The sequence below is a fragment of the Nannobrachium achirus genome (assembly GCF_963921795.1).
Source record: "Nannobrachium achirus genome assembly, chromosome: 4".
NCBI classification, from domain to species: Eukaryota; Metazoa; Chordata; class Actinopteri; order Myctophiformes; family Myctophidae; genus Nannobrachium; species Nannobrachium achirus.
Genome location: NC_137813.1, coordinates 21,599,251 through 21,616,832, shown reverse-complemented (window position 1 = coordinate 21,616,832; position 17,582 = coordinate 21,599,251). Strand labels below are relative to the sequence as shown.

The following is a 17,582-nucleotide window of genomic DNA, read 5'->3' as shown; positions in this document are numbered from 1 at the left end:
CATTTGAATGGACTATCAATTGGATTATTTATGACGGGCTAATAAAGACGTATGTAATGCGATGAAAAAAGAAAGTTCGGACGTTTTACTTATTTCCTGAGAATGTCTACATATTTTGACAGCTTGTCTCTGGTCGATAGGCAGGTTTATGCTGCCAAATTGACCTTAAAAAACGGAGTATCATTGCCTGACCCGTTTTCTCTTTCTAGCTGTCAGTGGGTTATTGATCCCACTAAATGGCCAGCACTTCAATGGCCAGATATTTACGAGTATCTTATTGAAACTCCTAGCATTTTCACAAGGGAGAAATTGAAGGCATTCAAGTCCCTGGATGCCTACAACTTTGTACTCTCTGGACATGTGCAAGAAATCTATTTCCACGATTACAAAATAGAAGACTTTGTAGTCCTGAAGGCTGAAGTGCTGCCTAGCCAACGACAGGGACAGAAAACAGAGTTGTACCAGACGTGGGTTATTCTGAACAAAAGGAATGGTTGTGTATTGACAGCCAATTGCACCTGTATGGCTGGGTATGTATAGTAGTACTATTCCATAACTTTTAAATTAATGTTAGGCTAATAGTTTACACCTGTAAGCCTGTAATGTGACAATGAATTTAAATGTTTACATTTGTAATACAATGTTATGGTCATACTGTATATGAGCTCATAAAATAAGTGTGTTCTCTACATGGACAATGAATATTGACATAATGATATAATAATATAATATATGATATTTCACGCTTTCTTACATAATTGTGTTTATGATTTAATTAGCAGCCTATTACAGATAAACATGTTGGGTAGAGTTAAAATGCAATGGTGACAATGTTTTACTAATCTGTGTATTTGTGGACTGTCAACAATTGCAGGTTGGGGTCATGTTGCAGCCATGCAGCTGCACTAATGTTCAAAGTGGAGTTGTTCGTCAGAATGGGAAAGACCGAATCATCTTGTACCTCTGGTCCTTGCACGTGGAACAACTCAAAACGGAAGGTGGAGAACGTCTTTTTGAGTGAAATGATCTTTAAGAAGCCTAAAAGGACAGATACACATCTGCAGCCTCCCAGAGCAAAGCCTACACTGGACCATGTTAAAGGTATGACACAATCAGATTTGTTATACAATTAAAACACTTTAAGACAAATCATGTTTGTAGCTGCAACATTTTTCGCCACCTAGTGGCGGAAAAAATTACCTCTGGGAGGTAAAATTACCTCTGGCAGATTGCTACAACATAAACATAGTTGATTGTCAACCAGTATCTAGCCTCAAAACATGACATAATGCTCTTACGTTTCATATACAGTATTATAATCAAAATGCAATTAGTAGAACTCGGTAGTACCGGTACATGGAGGAAGCATTCTTGACAATACTTAAGATAATGAATTGCAAAAGCCACTATCAGTTTTTCTATAAAACATTAATTGCCAAGTAACACACTTATGACACATGGAATGAACGTTTTGTATAAGAAATTTGTCATGGCAATCATTTGTCTTTTTTTCCCCTTCCCAGAGTTGACAGATGAAGAGGTCTATCTTGAAGTCAAACCAAGGGAACCAAAAGCAGCTGTGTTCAATGCTATACACAACAGTGACACAGACACTGCCTCAGAAACAGAGGACTGTGACACTCAAGAAGAGAATCTGCCAGAGCCACTAGTAGGTCTGTATGATGCAGATCTGATGGGCCTTAGCTTAAATGTAATACAAGAGAGGAGTGAATTAACATTTAATAAACTAAAGCAAAAGTTATCGCATGAGCAGTGTATAAACATTGAAGTTACAACAAGAGAACAGGCCCAATCAACAGCCTGGCATACACACAGGATTGGAAGGATAACTAGCACCACCTTTTATCGCACATGCACAGTGAAGTCTGAGTCAGCTAAATGTAACCTAGTCAAAGACATAATGCACTACAATGACAATGATTTGAACTGCAATGCAGTCCGTTGGGGAAGAGAACATGAGGACACAGCAAGACGACAATACATTCAATTAATGCAGAAGAAACATCAAAACTTTGAGGTGGAACAATGTGGTTTATTTGTACAGCAAGAGAGACCGCATCTTGGGGCATCACCAGATGGAGTGACGAGCTGTTCTTGTTGTGGGAAAGGAACACTTGAAATTAAGTGCCCATACAAATACCGTGATGGCCTGACAGGGAGTGGAGAGGACACACAGTTCTGCCTAGACAAATCACTCAAACTTAAGAAAGGTCATCAGTATTACCACCAAGTCCAACTTCACATGGCAGTCTGTGATGTGAAGCACTGTGACTTTGTCGTTTGGACAAAGCTACCTGTAATCATCAATCGCATTCCCAGAGATGAGGAAATGCTGCAAGCAGCCCTGCCTAAAGCTGAATTATTCTTCAAACAACACATTTTGCCAGAGTTGTTAACACGTAGCATGGATCCACTCACTGCAACACCTTCTGTCTGCTCACACTGTAACAGGCCAAACTTTGGCAAAATGATTAGCTGTGATAAATGCAAAAGTTGTTACCATTACACATGTGCGCAAATAAAAAGAAGACCTGTGAAATGGCAATGTGAACAATGTAGAAATGAATGAGATGTAGTTTCATGTTATTCATTCATCTTCTAGGAACTACACTCTTACAAAGATTTGTTAATGCTCCACATACAATTACCATATCATCTAAGAGATCTGCCTGATTGACTGGAATAACAGTTGATAGAATTTTGAATTTTTTCCATCTACCTATTACCCTTTCAATGTGTATTCTAACATTAGACAACTGCCTTGATGTACCGACTTCTTGAGCAGAGAGCTGCTTCTTACCCTTGGTAAAATGAGGGATTTTAAGGGTGGCACCAAGTACAGCAAGTTCGTCTCTAATAGTAAACCCACGATCAGCAAGAATTTCATCGTTTTGTTCAAGAAGATTTAAAAATCCAGATTTTGCAGTAATTTCTTTGTCAGAAGTTCGGCCACCCATGCCTGGTGACAGAAAAGATATGGATCCTGCCGGTGACATCCCCACCAAATATTTTATAGTGTTATGGTGTTTATAATTTGACCACGATTGAGCCCTTGTAGTTAAATTTGACGGTCTGTTAATAAAAATCTCTGTACAATCAATGATGCACCTGGCATGTTTATACTTGGGTTTAAAACATTTTGGCATGGTTTTTAATACCATATGCTTACTTGGCCACTTGATGAGAGGTTTTAAAACCTTACTCATAACAGGGAGCCAAGCTCTTAATATTTTGGATATATCACATTCTGTAACCTTGAATCGAAATGCAATATCCTTGTTGCTGATACCCAATCTGAGCTTCATTAAAATAACCAATAGATGATCCTCCAGGCTCTTAGAGGCACGGACAACCGGAACGTAAGCATTAAATTTTAGGATCAACCACTCAAAAATAACACTGGTTAGACCTGTGAAGAACAGAACACTTGCCGCTTTACTTTTAATTGAGCTGTAGGAAAACTCAGTGTTTCTCAGTTTTTCTTTTAGTTGCTCATTTTCATCTTTTAGTTTGTTGATGTCCGAGCGTAGGTTGACACACTCTGTAGAAAGCTGGGTGAACTTGAATTGGAGATCATCATAGATAGCCTCTGGGACTGTGGCTTCTGAAAGAGAAGAGCAGTAATTACAGTGGTTAAACACTTACAGTAGCTACAAGCTGACTGCTTAGCATGAGCTTGTAGATCTGCTATATTTGGAAAGTAATGCACTTTTTTTTGGGGGGGGGGGGGGGGCTGATAAACATTTAACAGACCAAGTACATTACTTGAAGCTAAAGATGAAGTTTACAAAGCAAACTACACATTAACATGAATCTAACATTAATAGGAAAGAAAGAGCATGTGTAAACAAACACAAAAACAAGCATTTTCACAACCATAGTGATACTACAGTATCATGTCAGCAAGTACCATGGTCAGTATCATATCACTATGTGGCCATCTATGAAAACATTGAATGTACAAGACAATTTGATACAGTATACAGTGGAGGTCCCTGCTTCATCTGTCTCTGCTAAGGGATCCTTGGCCTGAAAACGCTGACAACCCCTGGATAAAAGTGTGTGGGGTTCTTAGTTACCAGTGCAAGGCTCCACAGAGGAATCCTCTTCTATGGGCTGCTGAGGATCACCAACATCCATCAGTGGTCTGTGAGAAATAGGTTCCTCATCCCTTTTTCTTTTCCTCTCAAATCTGTTGAGGAGAGAGCTAACGCTTATTTTTCCTCATTTACATAATCCAACAATGAAAAGATAATAATGCTTTGCTGTGACTTACTCCATTGAGGTACAGGAGAGCACAAGCTCAAATAATGGCAAATAAACATGGTCCATTTACCTCTCAAGTTTGGCTTTCGATTTGTTAGGTTCTTTCCTTGAGTGAGCGAAGATTGAAGGCACAAAGTCAGGACTGTCATAGTCCATAGATACTGCTCCTATAAAAACAAAAACGTTTGCTTTACAGACTGACTGTATGGTTTGTACAAAACATTAAGGAGGAAAGTTACATTTGTTTATAATTATAAATATATCTGTGACAGAGAATCAAAGATAGTCTAATGATTCTCTAATCTATTCCAACAACATTTCTCAAATTTCTGGGGACCCCAGGGGTTCTTGAGGGAGTTCCAGGGGGTAGTAGTTACCCTTATGGGTATGTACTGTAACTTTGAGAGCTGGAATTGGTACCATTTATACACTCAAGAGTTAAATTAACATCTCAGAGATAGAAACACCATTAAATGGGGTCCATTGACGATAATGCAAGTCAAACTGGGTTTCCTTGAAATTATTATGGTTGGGAATCACTGTAGCTTGGCATATATTTTCAAATGGGGGCCCGTGGGCTAATAAGTGTCAATTTGGGGGTCATTGACATGAAAAGGTTAGAGAACCATGCACTGGCTTAATTAATTTACCTGTTATGAAATGCGCACTGCATAGTCGTGCATTGTTGATGAGATCCTCGCTCCATTGGTCTCTTCGGATTGCTTGCAGCCAAAGCCGTCGGCGATTCCTATTGTACGGAGTGTTATTTCTGGGTATCCGGTAAAACTTAAGATCTTTATTATGACTTTGTCGGTTCTGGCAGCCCACTGCACAACACGACGACATTATTAACAAGTTCACAACTGATTATCTTCTCCCTAGCCGAGTCCAAACGCAGTCGAACGTCCAGCCATGCGTCTAGCTCTATTGTGAGTAGTTACTTCCGCATGGTTTACTGCTTCACCGGTGCGCGCGCATCCGCACTGTTTGTATACAAATAATTGGTCTATAAGCTCACACTTAAGCCCTATTGTATACGAAGCTTTCAAATTTGTATCTATCTTTACTGAAAAGCCCTAAATAGTGACGCCAGGGTTAATGTGGCTGAAGTGTTGGTGAAATACAATATTTGTGAAATCATGGCTCAACATTCCTCGTCGCCCTTTGTATCCAACCTTAGGCACGGCATGTCAGCTAGAGCCAAAGACAAAGATTTGGGTGATAATCTGCATACCTATCCAACTGTTTCCGCAGGAGTTTACTGGAGATTATTTGGACCGGTTTGGACCACACTTCCGGTTTAACAGCAGACATACAAGCTCACGTCGCGTCGCAGATGCAAACGTTGTGAGCTTGTAAATCACACTCGGCTGCGGCGCCGGAAGCTCGGTACAGCGTCTGCGCAATGCACTATGGGGCGTTGGAAAGTCGTGGATACAGTATATGAAACATATAATTTTCCAAATGTCTGTCTGTCTGTCTGAGTGAGTGTCTGTCTGAGTGAGTGTCTGTCTGTCTGTCACAGCGTTTCTCCTCAATGGCTGGAGCAATTGATCTGAAATCGCATCACCATTAGCATATGAACATACCTGACATAACTGTGAAGCCGGTTTGTCACTTTCACAAATCGTATGCTGTATATTAGCGTTTTTATGGTGTATCTATTCTGCATCTAGCATGAGGCTTATCTATTCTGCATCTAGCATGAGGCAACATGTTTAACCAGCTCTGTGTGTGTGTGTGTGTGTGTGTGTGTGTGTGTGTGTGTGTGTGTGTGTGTGTGGGGGGGGGGGGGGGGGGGGGGGGGGGGGGGGGTCTGGCCCTGTTACAGATGTTGTCCAAAAATCATGCAGATCGGTACACAGTATCTCTGTAGCCATTAAACGAAACGGGTATTTTTGCGAATGTCTGAGTGTCTGAGTGTCTGTCACAGCGTTTCTCCTCAGTGGCTGGAGCAATTGATCTGAAATCGCATCACCATAAGCATATGAACACACCTGACATAACTGTGAAGCCCGTTTGTCACTTTCACAAATCGTATGCTGTATATTAGCATTTTTATGGTGTATCTACTATCTATTCTGCATCTAGCATGAGGCACATCTATTCTGCATCTAGCTTGAGGCAAAATGTTTAACCAGCTCTGTGTGTGTGTGTGTGTGTGTGTGTGTGTGTGTGTGCAGGCAGGCAGGTGTGTGTGCAGGCGGGTGGGTGGGTGGGCTGGGGTGGGGGGGTGGGGGGGGGGGGTAGCCATTAAACGAAACAGGTATTTCTTACATTGATGCTCCTACATATTATCATGCAAGCACCAGTTAAAGTTACTTTCCATCCCTCATATACTGTATGCACAGTGCACATCCCATAACCCACACACTGCACATCATTTTGGAGCTCATATCTTTGAACGGGTAAGGGCTAGTTCTATAAATTCCACAAATCTGTTTGTGCGTGTAGGCCTACCGGTATGTGTCCTTTGCATATCTCGTGAACCTTCCTACCAATCGCCTGTAAGACACCCTAACTGTCGAGTCACGTGTAAAGTTGGTTGGATCGGTTCCACAGATTAATATTGTGAAAATAGCTGCTCAATTGTAGATCGGCTATTTTCAAAATGATTGCCTCTTTCTTATATCATTTGAAAATTGGACAAATGTTTGACCAGTTTTAATAGGATAGTTTGTTGATTACTTTTGATACAGCGGTGCTCCTGGAAGGAGCTAAGCTCCAACATCTGGCTTCGTCCGGGCTCTGAAGCGTGGCCTACATCTGGCCTACATCTGGCCTACATCTTGGAACAAAGTGCTCAAAGTTTGTTGCACGCCCAGGGTCACATTGGCCAAGCGAGGGAGGCTATACCTGTTAAGGCCCTCTTACATCTAACGACTTTGAAAAGATTTCTCAATCGTAATAAAATCGAGGCTAGTTGCGGCGCGCTCCCGTGACTCAGTCGTTACTCAATCGTTAAATGTGAGGTAGTGGTCCGACCCGATTTTTACCCCAACTTGAGAGCCAGATTCTGTTACGAGAATATCAAACTGGTTTAATATTTTCACAAATCGGGGCTGAGTCTGAATGAATACAATGACGTAGCCTAGCCTACAACCAAAACAGAACAAGCCAAAAGCCAAGCCATTCATTCCCCAAAAGACGCTGCCCTGAGCTGCCAGCCTGGTCGTTGTTGGTGCTGCTACTACGACAGCCCTTTATTAGTTATTTCTCCGCATTTCCATTATTCCAAACATTCAACGTTGATAATAAGTTGATAGGATCGATCTGCACCGGCTAGACTGAGAGGAGAGAACGAGAGAGGAGAGGCACAGAGGGCTGGGGGAGGAAGGCGGAGCTCGGTGTGTGTGTGTGCACTGCATGTGCAGTGATGGAAAAGTAATCAAGTAAAAGTATCAATACTGCAATACTGTGATGCGACGCGCTGTGACTGAGCTTGTAGATCGGCTATTTTAATTTATGGTTAGCCTAATGCTTTATAATAATATGATAATTTATTTAGGAACACAGGGCTATATAATAGGCATATTTCAGCAAATAAAAGGGAATCTTGAACCAGTCTTTACACAATCTTTAGAGGCATACACATCTAACAACTGAAATCTTTGAAAAATCATCCTACAGTCTTTGGGGAGTCTTTTTCAAATCTTATAGTGTGAGGGGTAGTCTTTAAGAAATCTTTCCCAAATCTGTCCACAATCTTACCAAAGTTGTTAGGTGTAAGGCTAGCTTTAGGTGTTACGTGTGGCGCTTTTAGATGGATCTTGCTGTTCAACTCCCACATCTTTGACCGGCTTTTTGAGAAATCTAGCGCAGCGTAGTTCATTGGGACACGGAAGTTAGAGTCCTAGATATACCCCGAACCCCCCCCCCCCTCTTTCATTTGCCAACAGTTAATTAATTCTTACGCCCACATTCATTCTTACTTCATTCTCATTCGCTACAAGCTACTTCACACACGCCCTCATTGCTCAGTGTAGTCCTTATAAGCAGCCTCTGCTTACTGCTCATTCTACATGTTCAGCTGTCAAAGCAGGTTGTGGGTTTTGGGAAGAGAGTCTGGAATTTCGGGGAGAGATTATTTTTCTGGGGGGCGGGCTAGAGCCTATTGACGTAATGTTAGGGGGGTTTAAAAAATGTCAAGGTGACTTGCTCTTAATTGCTCCCTTTGAACTTCAAAGGGGTTGTAAACCGCAATAATTGATTGAGCCATACAAGTGTCAATAGCTCGTTAGTGTTCTCTCTAATCAATGAAACATCAGAGACAACTACCTCTTTGATGCCTGTCATAGAGGGGAGGGGGAGAGGGGAATGTTTTTGTGTCCACACAGCCTACAGCCCTGATTGGCTAACCCTTTCTGGTGGCTGGTGGAAATTGATTCTCAATTGTGAGGCTCCAGACCACACTACACCACGGGGTGGTGTTGTGCGGTCTGGTTTATTAACCAGGCTAGAAAAATCCTCCACCTCCCCGGCCTCCTCCCTGTGGCATTTAGCTTCAGTTGTAATGGAATGTTCTGAGATAGGATAACATGTGGATTGTGCTATGGTTATTCCATGATTGTGGTATGATGAAATGTTGATCGTGCTATGGTATTCTATGTTGCGGTAATTTATGATGTAACTGGAAGTTCATGTTTTATGTACATCTGTAACTTATGCTCTGCTCTGCTCTGGGGGGTCTGAGATAGCAGATTCTGTGTTAGGTTATGATTTCACAGATAAATCTGCTATCATCAGAGCAGAGCCCATCTGCCAAACTCAATGCAATATCATTGCATAAATGTTTATGTTACTTCTAATAAATGTCATATGTTTAACTCTAAGCTGAAGTGTTTAAATGAAGCCACCGCACCATGTTGTACTGCTGATGGTAACCGGTTTATAAAGATATGCTGCCTTCTGAAAGAATGTTTTGTTATTGTGCTTCTACTGAACCCACAGGGTCCGACACAGGGTGCTGCCCGCTTCTACTGAACCCGCAGGGTCCGACACAGGGTGCTGCCCGCCAATGACGAGCAACGCTCGCAATGCCACAAAAAAGTGACGTTGTGATGCGCGGTTCTCCACAACCCGTCACAGCACGGGCCTGCACTCCTTCGTTTAATCTAAATACCAAGACCAACCTTTGCACACACACACACACACACACACACACACACACACACACACACACACACACACACACACACACACACACACACACACACACACACACACACACACACACACACCCATGTAAAGCAGACCATATAGAGCCCATATGGGCTCAGTATTATCCAAATACCGCAGTGTATGCAACGCATGCCAGTGCAACGGAGAGAGGACAGCGAGCTTATAGGGTTCTCCACACACAACCGACAGGTTAGCCAGTGCTTTAGCATCAACGGTGAAGGAGGATTAGAGGGCTGCGCGCACAAACACGCGCACACACACACACACACACACACACACACACACACACACACACACACACAAACACACACACACACAGGCCTTACTGTACCAAGGGGCGCCGTGGGGGAGCGTGTGTCTGTGTTTATGTGGGCTAATCTACGCGCTGCACGCGCCAACTGCACTGTAACTGCTCGCACTCTGGACCTTGTGACCTCCTCGCGTTTCAGCAACACGGCCGGCAGACACGTGCACACACGCACTCATGCCACCCCGCATTGCCGAAATGTGGAAATATGCATTGAAACGCGCTGGGAAACGGAGGAGGGTGGCTGGTCACAAATGAACGCATGCAAGGTGCACGCACGCACGTACGCACGCACGTACGCACGCACGCACGCACGCGCACGCGCACACGCACGCACACACACACACACACACACACACACACACACACACACAGAGAGAGAGAGCAAAATACACAAACATTATACTCACCGAGGATGGACACCTTGCTGAGGAACTCTTCATACATCTTCCTCTTCCTCAGTGTGCTGCCCTGCAGGGGACAAGGGGAGTTAAACAACTGTTGTTTTCTCAGTGTGCGTGCGTGTGTGTGTGTGTGTGTGTGTGTGTGTGTGTGTGTGTGTGTGTGTGTGTGTGTGTGTGTGTGTGTGTGTGTGTGAGTGAGAGAGAGAGAGAGAGAGAGAGAGAGAGAGAGAGAGAGAGAGAGAGAGAGAGAGAAAGTGGGGGTACTTGCATTACTACAGTATAGTACTATCGTCACTGTCGGGCAGAACCCTCGTATCTCCAAGTTTCATATTTTGTACTTTTTTCGTGAAGTAAAGCCCTCCTTCACACAGGGCTGTCACACAAGACTAGTGAAAATAGCCGATCTAGTTCGGCTATTCTCACTAGTTTAAATCAGTTTTACAACGACGCTACATACTTGCTACTTGTGAGGGATAAATGTCCCCACAAATGTTAAGAAATGTTTCTGAACATGTCCTCAAAAGTATAGTTGCGACCGTCAGGTCGCAGTTTAGTATCAAAACCTCCACCGGCCGTCCGTCGGTCGGTCGGTCGGTCACACGTCACACGTCACACCTTTGCCCTGCTCATATCTCCGCATCAGTATGACATCATTTGTGTACGGTGTGATGTCATACTGATGTCAGCAGTGTGATGTCATACTGATGTCAGCAGCTATGTCTCTATATATGGAGTTATATGTTGTTCGTGTCCAAATATGGGGCTTGTGAGGTCAGACTTAGTGAGATTCGTCGGTTATCTCCATATATGGAGGGAGAACCAGCTTATGAGCCGATGAGTTGTGTTAGAGTCGAGATCCTGCTTGCATCTAATCTGTCGGTAGATAATGCCGGTCTTATATAAGGGTCATTTGTGTACGGTGTGATGTCATACTGATGTCAGCAGTGTGATGTCATACTGATGTCAGCAGCTATGTCTCTATATATGGAGTTATATGTTGTTCGTGTCCAAATATGGGGCTTGTGAGGTGAGACTTAGTGAGATTCGTCGGTTATCTCCATATATGGAGGGATGTGTTGGTTATCTCCATATCTGGAGATTCAACCTTCAACGATTTTCACATCTTGTTACTAATCTGTCGGTAGATAATGCCGGTCTTATATAAGGGTCATTTGTGTACGGTGTGATGTCATACTGATGTCAGCAGTGTGACAGGAGATAAGCGACCAACGGTCGCTTATTGCGACCGTAAGGGAGCAGTTTACTATGAAAACCTCCACCGGCCGTCCGTCCGTCACACGTCACACCTTTGCCCTGCTCATATCTCCGCATCAGTATGACATCACACCACATGTGTACACAAACCTTTGTGTACGTTGCTGTGGCAACAGTCTGTTGTTGCTGGTTTGTTAGTGTACGTTAGCAACCACCTTAGCAACCATGGTTTTACCCTAGCAACCAACTGTTTACCCTAGCAACCAACTGTTTACCATAGCAACCATGTTTTTTTACCCTAGCAACCAACTGTTTACCATAGCAACCAGATACGCAGAGCAGGGATCTCCATATATGGGCATAAACAGGTGACATCACACTGATGTCAGATACTCAGAGCAGGGATTTCTCCATAATATATGGGCATAAAAGGGATTCTGTTAGGGATCTCCATATATGGGCATAAAAGGGATTCTGTTAGGGATCTCCATATATGGGCATACAAGGGATTCTGTTAGGGATCTCCATATATGGGCATAAAAGGGATTCTGTTAGGGATCTCCATATATGGGCATAAAAGGGATTCTGTTAGGGATCTCCATATATGGGCATAAAAGGGATTCTGTTAGGGATCTCCATATATGGGCATAAAAGGGATTCTGTTAGCTGTTAGTGATCTCCATATATGGGCATAAAAGGGATGCTGTTAGGGATCTCCATATATGGGCATAAAAGGGATTCTGTTAGGGATCTCCATATATGGGCATGAAAGGGATTCTGTTAGGGATCTCCATATATGGGCATAAAAGGGATTGTATCCCAGATGATGCCCTGTTAGGAGATCCACACTAACAGAATCCATATATGGTCCTACCGACAGCTGCTATAAGCCAACCCTGGCGATAAGGTCTGAGTCGAAGAAATGCTTCTTTCCTGGCAAGAATTGCCCCTTTACACTGTAGGGCTCGTTTGTGTATTGTATGACATCACGCCACATCATCGGCTGAGGACTGTGTGATGTCATCATATCTCCATATATGGAGACATAAGTTGCTCATGCCCAAATATGGGCTGGTGAGGTCAGACTTAGTGTGATGCGTAGGTTATCTCCATATATGGAGATTCAACTTCAATGAGTAACCATGGCAAACTGTCAACTGCCCGTATGTCTTGATAATTGGTAAAACAAACTTTTGGCCTATTTGTGGAAACGGTCGCTTATCTCCCGATTAGGGAGTCTTACTGGTATGATACAAGTGTGTGTGTGTGTGTGTGTGTGTGTGTGTGTGTGTGTGTGTGTGTGTGTGTGGCCCACCCTACCCCACCCCACCCACTAAACGGGGGACTTTCCCCCGGTGCCTGTGAGCATCAGGTACTTCCTGACAAGTCTAGACCCTATCTGTACTTTTTCAAACACTGCAAAAAAAACAACTCAATACAATACGGCTCCATTTTTGTACGCTCTCAGAGTTACGGGTCCGTTCGGTTAGATTTGCACACTCTCGGGGGAAAATGAACGTGTAGAGGATCTTTTACTGTATTCCTACTTTTTAACCCAGATCTGAAGAGAGAGAACAGAGAGAGAGAGAGAGGCAGTGGCGTCAGTTCAGAAAAAGCTAAGGTATGGCAACCTGCTAAGGTATAGACACCAGTCATGTTGCCATACCTTAAGAAGTACATTCTATTTCCCCCCGTTTCTACGGTTTCTTGGGCTGGATAAGGCAGCCTGGAATGGTTGTTCAAGTGCAGCTAAACTTGGCATGTTAAACGTGCCACAATACCTTGTTAAAGTGACCATTTTTGTTAAATTTTGTAGTTATTTTACTGTAATTTAACAACATAATACAGATAGACAAAGAGACATTAATGGATTTATATTTAAAGGTAACTTTTATTTTCCCCCCTGGACCCAGGGTATGTATGGCAGCTGCATACCCCTGCCATACCCAATTGACGCCCCTGGAGAAAGGGAGAGAGAGAGAGAAGAGAGAGAGAGAGAGAGAGAGAGAGAAAGAGAACAGACAGAGAAAAAGAGTGAGAAAAAGATGGTCTGGCCTGCCCCATGTTTGTCCTGTGCATATGGAAATGATATGGTGCTGTAAGGTTTAGTGTTTTAAGTGCCTAGAGTCCCGCGGCTCTGCCTCTAATTTCAAACCATATCACATTTTCTCTTAAAAGGGGAGAAATGTTTCCCAAGCAAGGCAGCGCTCAACTCCAAAGCGTAAACAGCTTGATTAAAGGAATTCTCCTCTGCAATCGCCTGCCTCCCTCCCTCCCTCCCTCCCTCCCTCCCGGATAAGTGATTGAGTTGAGTTGAGTTGGGTTGGGTTGAGTTGTGCGCGCTGTGCATGATCCTGCCTCTGTGTGTGTGTGTACATGTACAGCATGTGTGTTGTTGGTGCATGCGTGTGTGCGTGAGGCAAAACGCAATCTGTTTTCCCTTTTGGCTCCTGCTACTTGTGTTTTGCTGTTTGCCCCCCCGCAGCTAAGGCCAGGGCTCCACCAAAAAGACGGCGGCGTGCCGGCGTCGGACGGCGGCATAAAAATTAACCGGGGCGAATTTGAGCGTCCAACGTCGACGTCGGCACCCTTCATTGATTAAAAAGGGAGCGTTCACAGCGTTGATGCGCCCGGTTGAGCCGGGGGGTAAGAGACACTGTGCTCGTTACGAAAGACAAACACTCTTGTGCGTTACGCTGCACTTGTAGCTAAGCCCTTGAAGGCCTCAATCCATTCTTAGTGAATATTCTTATCAATTACTTTTTCCGGTTCTTTGAATGTTCGACCCCGTTAAAAGCTTATCGATCAACTATTTTAAGCAAAAGCTTTCCTCACAGTAACAGAAAAGAGAAAACACCCTAGTATAGAGCCCTGAGTGACTCCGGTCAACAATACAATGGACCTGTCGGATTAACTGTTGCACCCCTACTACTCGTACACGTATTATGATGGCGTCGCACCCACCGCCCTGTCCCGTTTCCTCTGTACGGGGTGGGGGCAGGGGCGTCACAAGGGGGGGAAAAGTTGTGGGACTGAGTTACTAGGGCCCAAGGTGGAGGGGGCCTTAATTATTTTATACTTTAGCTATTGAAAAATAGCAGATATACAAGCTCACAGCGCGGCACCGAGTGCCGCGCTGCGAGCTTGTATATCTGCTATTTTTGAAAAGTCGTGAAAAATGTGTGCAAATCTTTGAATACATTTATTTTTAAGCAAACATTTGTAACTAACATTTTGCTTCTGGGGGGGTCCCTGGAACTGAATATTTTGAGATGGGGGATCCGTGGCCAAATATATATCATTTTGGGGGTCCTTCACATGAAAAAGTTTGAGAACCACTGACATAGAAACATTGTACCCAGGGCACAGAATTTGGTGCGACACCCCTGGATGGGGGTGATAGAGGGTCTCATAGTATCCCAAATGGGAGAACTCAGACAGGCCTTGCAGGGGCTTAAAGGCTTATCATGCTTCCATGACATGACATTACGTTATATTACACAGCGGACCTGATTCATGAGGCTGGGTGGGGGGTGGAGGGGGGGCTTACATATGTCAGGACCATAGGGGTTTTCTGGGGATACATTCTTGAACGGGTATAGTATATGAAAGGGCTTGTCTAATTTGTCAAATCCTGTTCTTTCTTTGTTGTTATCTTGTGTTCTGTTTATCTAGACATCGTCTCCTCTGCGTTCTCTTTCTCCAGCCCAAGTAAAAAAAAAAAGAAATGAGACAGAAAGAGAGAGAGAAAAAAAAGGACCTCACACTCTCACCGCGCACCCACCCATGTATCACATTCCCCAGCTCCTCTTCCACTTCTACTGAGCACCACTGTAGTTGACCCCTCACTCTTTCCCAGAGATGAGTCTGTGTGTGTCTGTGTGTGTGTGTGTGTGTGTGTGTGTGTGTGTGTGTGTGTGTGTGTGTGTGTGTGTGTGTGCGCGTGGTGTGTGTGTGCGCGTGTGTTTAAAAAGAGTTTTAGGGTTCAGACTTGAAATCAGGGGAAGATTCAGGTTGGTGTTAGGGTTAGGGTTAGGCATGTAGGGCAGGGTTATGTTTAAGGGTTGGTGTTCGAGGTACTCCTGATTTATACAGTACTGTTCGCGTCGTGGGCTTGCACATCTGCTTTTTTCGGATTCAGGGTTGGTGTTAACAATCCCCGCCCCCCGACCAAAAAATAATACAATAAATAGATAAAACAAACAAATAAATTGCGACCGTAGGGAGCAGTCAGTATGAAAACCTCTCCATATATTCTCCATATATGGCCGTCCTTGTCCCTTGTATGCCCACGTATGGAGAGTTGGAGACCCCTGATGTCATCAATATTAAGCCCTTATCTGGGAATGCCCATATACTGTATGGACATATTGCGGGGGCGCCCTCCATTCCGACATGTCGCCACTCCGACATTGACTTCTTATTGTCGGAGTGGCAACACTTCCATAGAGGTTAGGTTTAGGGTTAGGTATAGGGTTAGTGTCGGAAAGGAGACATGTCGGAATGGAGACATGTCGGAAAGGAGAGATGTAACCGGACATACTGTGTCATAATAGTTATAAAATTGTATGTCCTTACAAGTATAGTAATACCTGTGTGTGTGTGTGTGTGTGTGTGTGTGTGTGTGTGTGTGTGTGTGTGTGTGTGTGTGTGTGCGCGAGTGCGTGCGTGCGTGCGCATCCGTGTCTCTTTGAGGTGGAACCATCAAAGGGCTGTGGTGTGGAGCGGGGCCAGTCTAAACCCACCTCAGCCTTCATCTCCGTCCAACGAGGAACACGCACGCCTCCTCCCCCCACGGTCTCGTGTTCTGTTTGTTTGCTGTGGCCTGTCAACGTGTTAACACCTCTGTCTGCCGCCGCGCGTGTGTTCGGATGCCAGCGGGGGAACACAACAAGGCGGGCATTGTCGGAGTCGCGGGGGCGCACAACAATGGAATGAGTGTTTTGTTTTATCAGAGGAAATGTCATTACGTTGTTTACTAATTAGTTGTCATGGATGTGGTTATGGGGGGGCGGGGGCGCCCCCGGACGCTTGGCCGCCATCTCTCATGATAAGGTTACGACATCGTGGCCTTATTAAACACCCCTCCCTGGAGCCCACGGACCTCCGGTGTGCATCAGAGACGAGGCAAGTGCTCTAGCTGCATCACCCCTAGCATTCCATTTATGGGCATGATCATAAGAGGGAAATGTTGGGCAAAAGTGAGCGAGCGTTTTCCCGTTTCACCTTTGACCCCTGCTCAGGGACGCTTCCAAACAGGCCTGGAATTTTGACATTTTAGGGGCAAGGCCACTTGGCCTTTGGTGTGAGTCCATTGTTTGAGGGCACAAAGGCCAAAATGCCAGTCCATTGTAAGAATTTGTTGAATTTAAGGGTTAAGGATGATAACCTAATCTGCAGTGAAATAGATAATTGGTCTTGCACCAATCAAAGTCACTGGATTGGTTTGAAGATGGGGACTTTCAAAATCTCAACAAAAAACACTGACAAGAATAAAGAGACACTGGTGTCTACTGTGTCTACATATGTGTCCCAATTTGGCTGGGAGCCATTCATTGGATTTTTATTCATTTTCATTTTTTGAAGATATGGCTTATAGAATGATGCCATGCTGAAATACTACTTTTGAGATATTCAAGTTCTAAATAAATTTCTAACCTGCAAATGACCTGACGATCTCTCACATTAATTAAAAAAAGTCTTATTTACATGCAGAGTTAAGCTCTGGCGTTTAAGTGAAATGTAGCCTGAAATTTATGAAATGCTTTAGTGGCTTTATCACATTTTAGTGAGAAAAAAAAAAAAAAGGTATTTTCAGTCCCTGTCTAAAGCTGTACTTTCCGAGATGACTGGCTCTCAGTGAGATTGGGACACATATTGACAAGGAAGAGACAGAGGAGAGAGTGGTACCGTCAGCTTGGGCATTAAGGCCACTGTGGCATCGTGCAGGTCGTGCCATTGGTTTGAGGGGCACAAGGCCAAACTGAGGGGCACAAGGCCAAATTGAGGGGCAACAGCGGCCAATGGCCTTCATGGCCTCCATGAAATTCCTGCCCTGCATCCAAACATTGACCGAGTAAGCCGAGGGTCGAACCAGCGACCTCCCGATTCTCTCTCGGCTCAGGATCCATATGGTTCCATAATGTTCCAGCTGATTCCATAATGTTCCATTTGGTTCCATAATGTTC

General features: G+C 44.1%; 2 protein-coding genes across 2 annotated transcripts in view; both read right to left on the bottom strand.

The window, feature by feature from the left end:
• pdgfab (platelet-derived growth factor alpha polypeptide b) overlaps positions 1-4,161 on the bottom strand; it is a gene marked incomplete at both ends in the record, with an annotated part of 24,465 nt that extends 20,304 nt beyond the window's left edge. The window contains one exon of the mRNA XM_080723141.1: positions 4,101-4,161. Within this exon, the coding sequence (XP_080579267.1) occupies positions 4,101-4,161 (61 nt within the window). The remainder of the gene's footprint in view (positions 1-4,100) is intronic.
• A 1,270-nt stretch (positions 4,162-5,431) lies between these two features.
• LOC308282753 (cAMP-dependent protein kinase type I-beta regulatory subunit-like) overlaps positions 5,432-17,582 on the bottom strand; it is a gene marked incomplete at both ends in the record, with an annotated part of 131,256 nt that continues 119,105 nt past the window's right edge. The window contains 2 exons of the mRNA XM_080723140.1: positions 5,432-5,481; positions 10,186-10,246. Coding sequence (XP_080579266.1) covers positions 5,432-5,481; positions 10,186-10,246 — 111 coding nt within the window. The remainder of the gene's footprint in view (positions 5,482-10,185; positions 10,247-17,582) is intronic.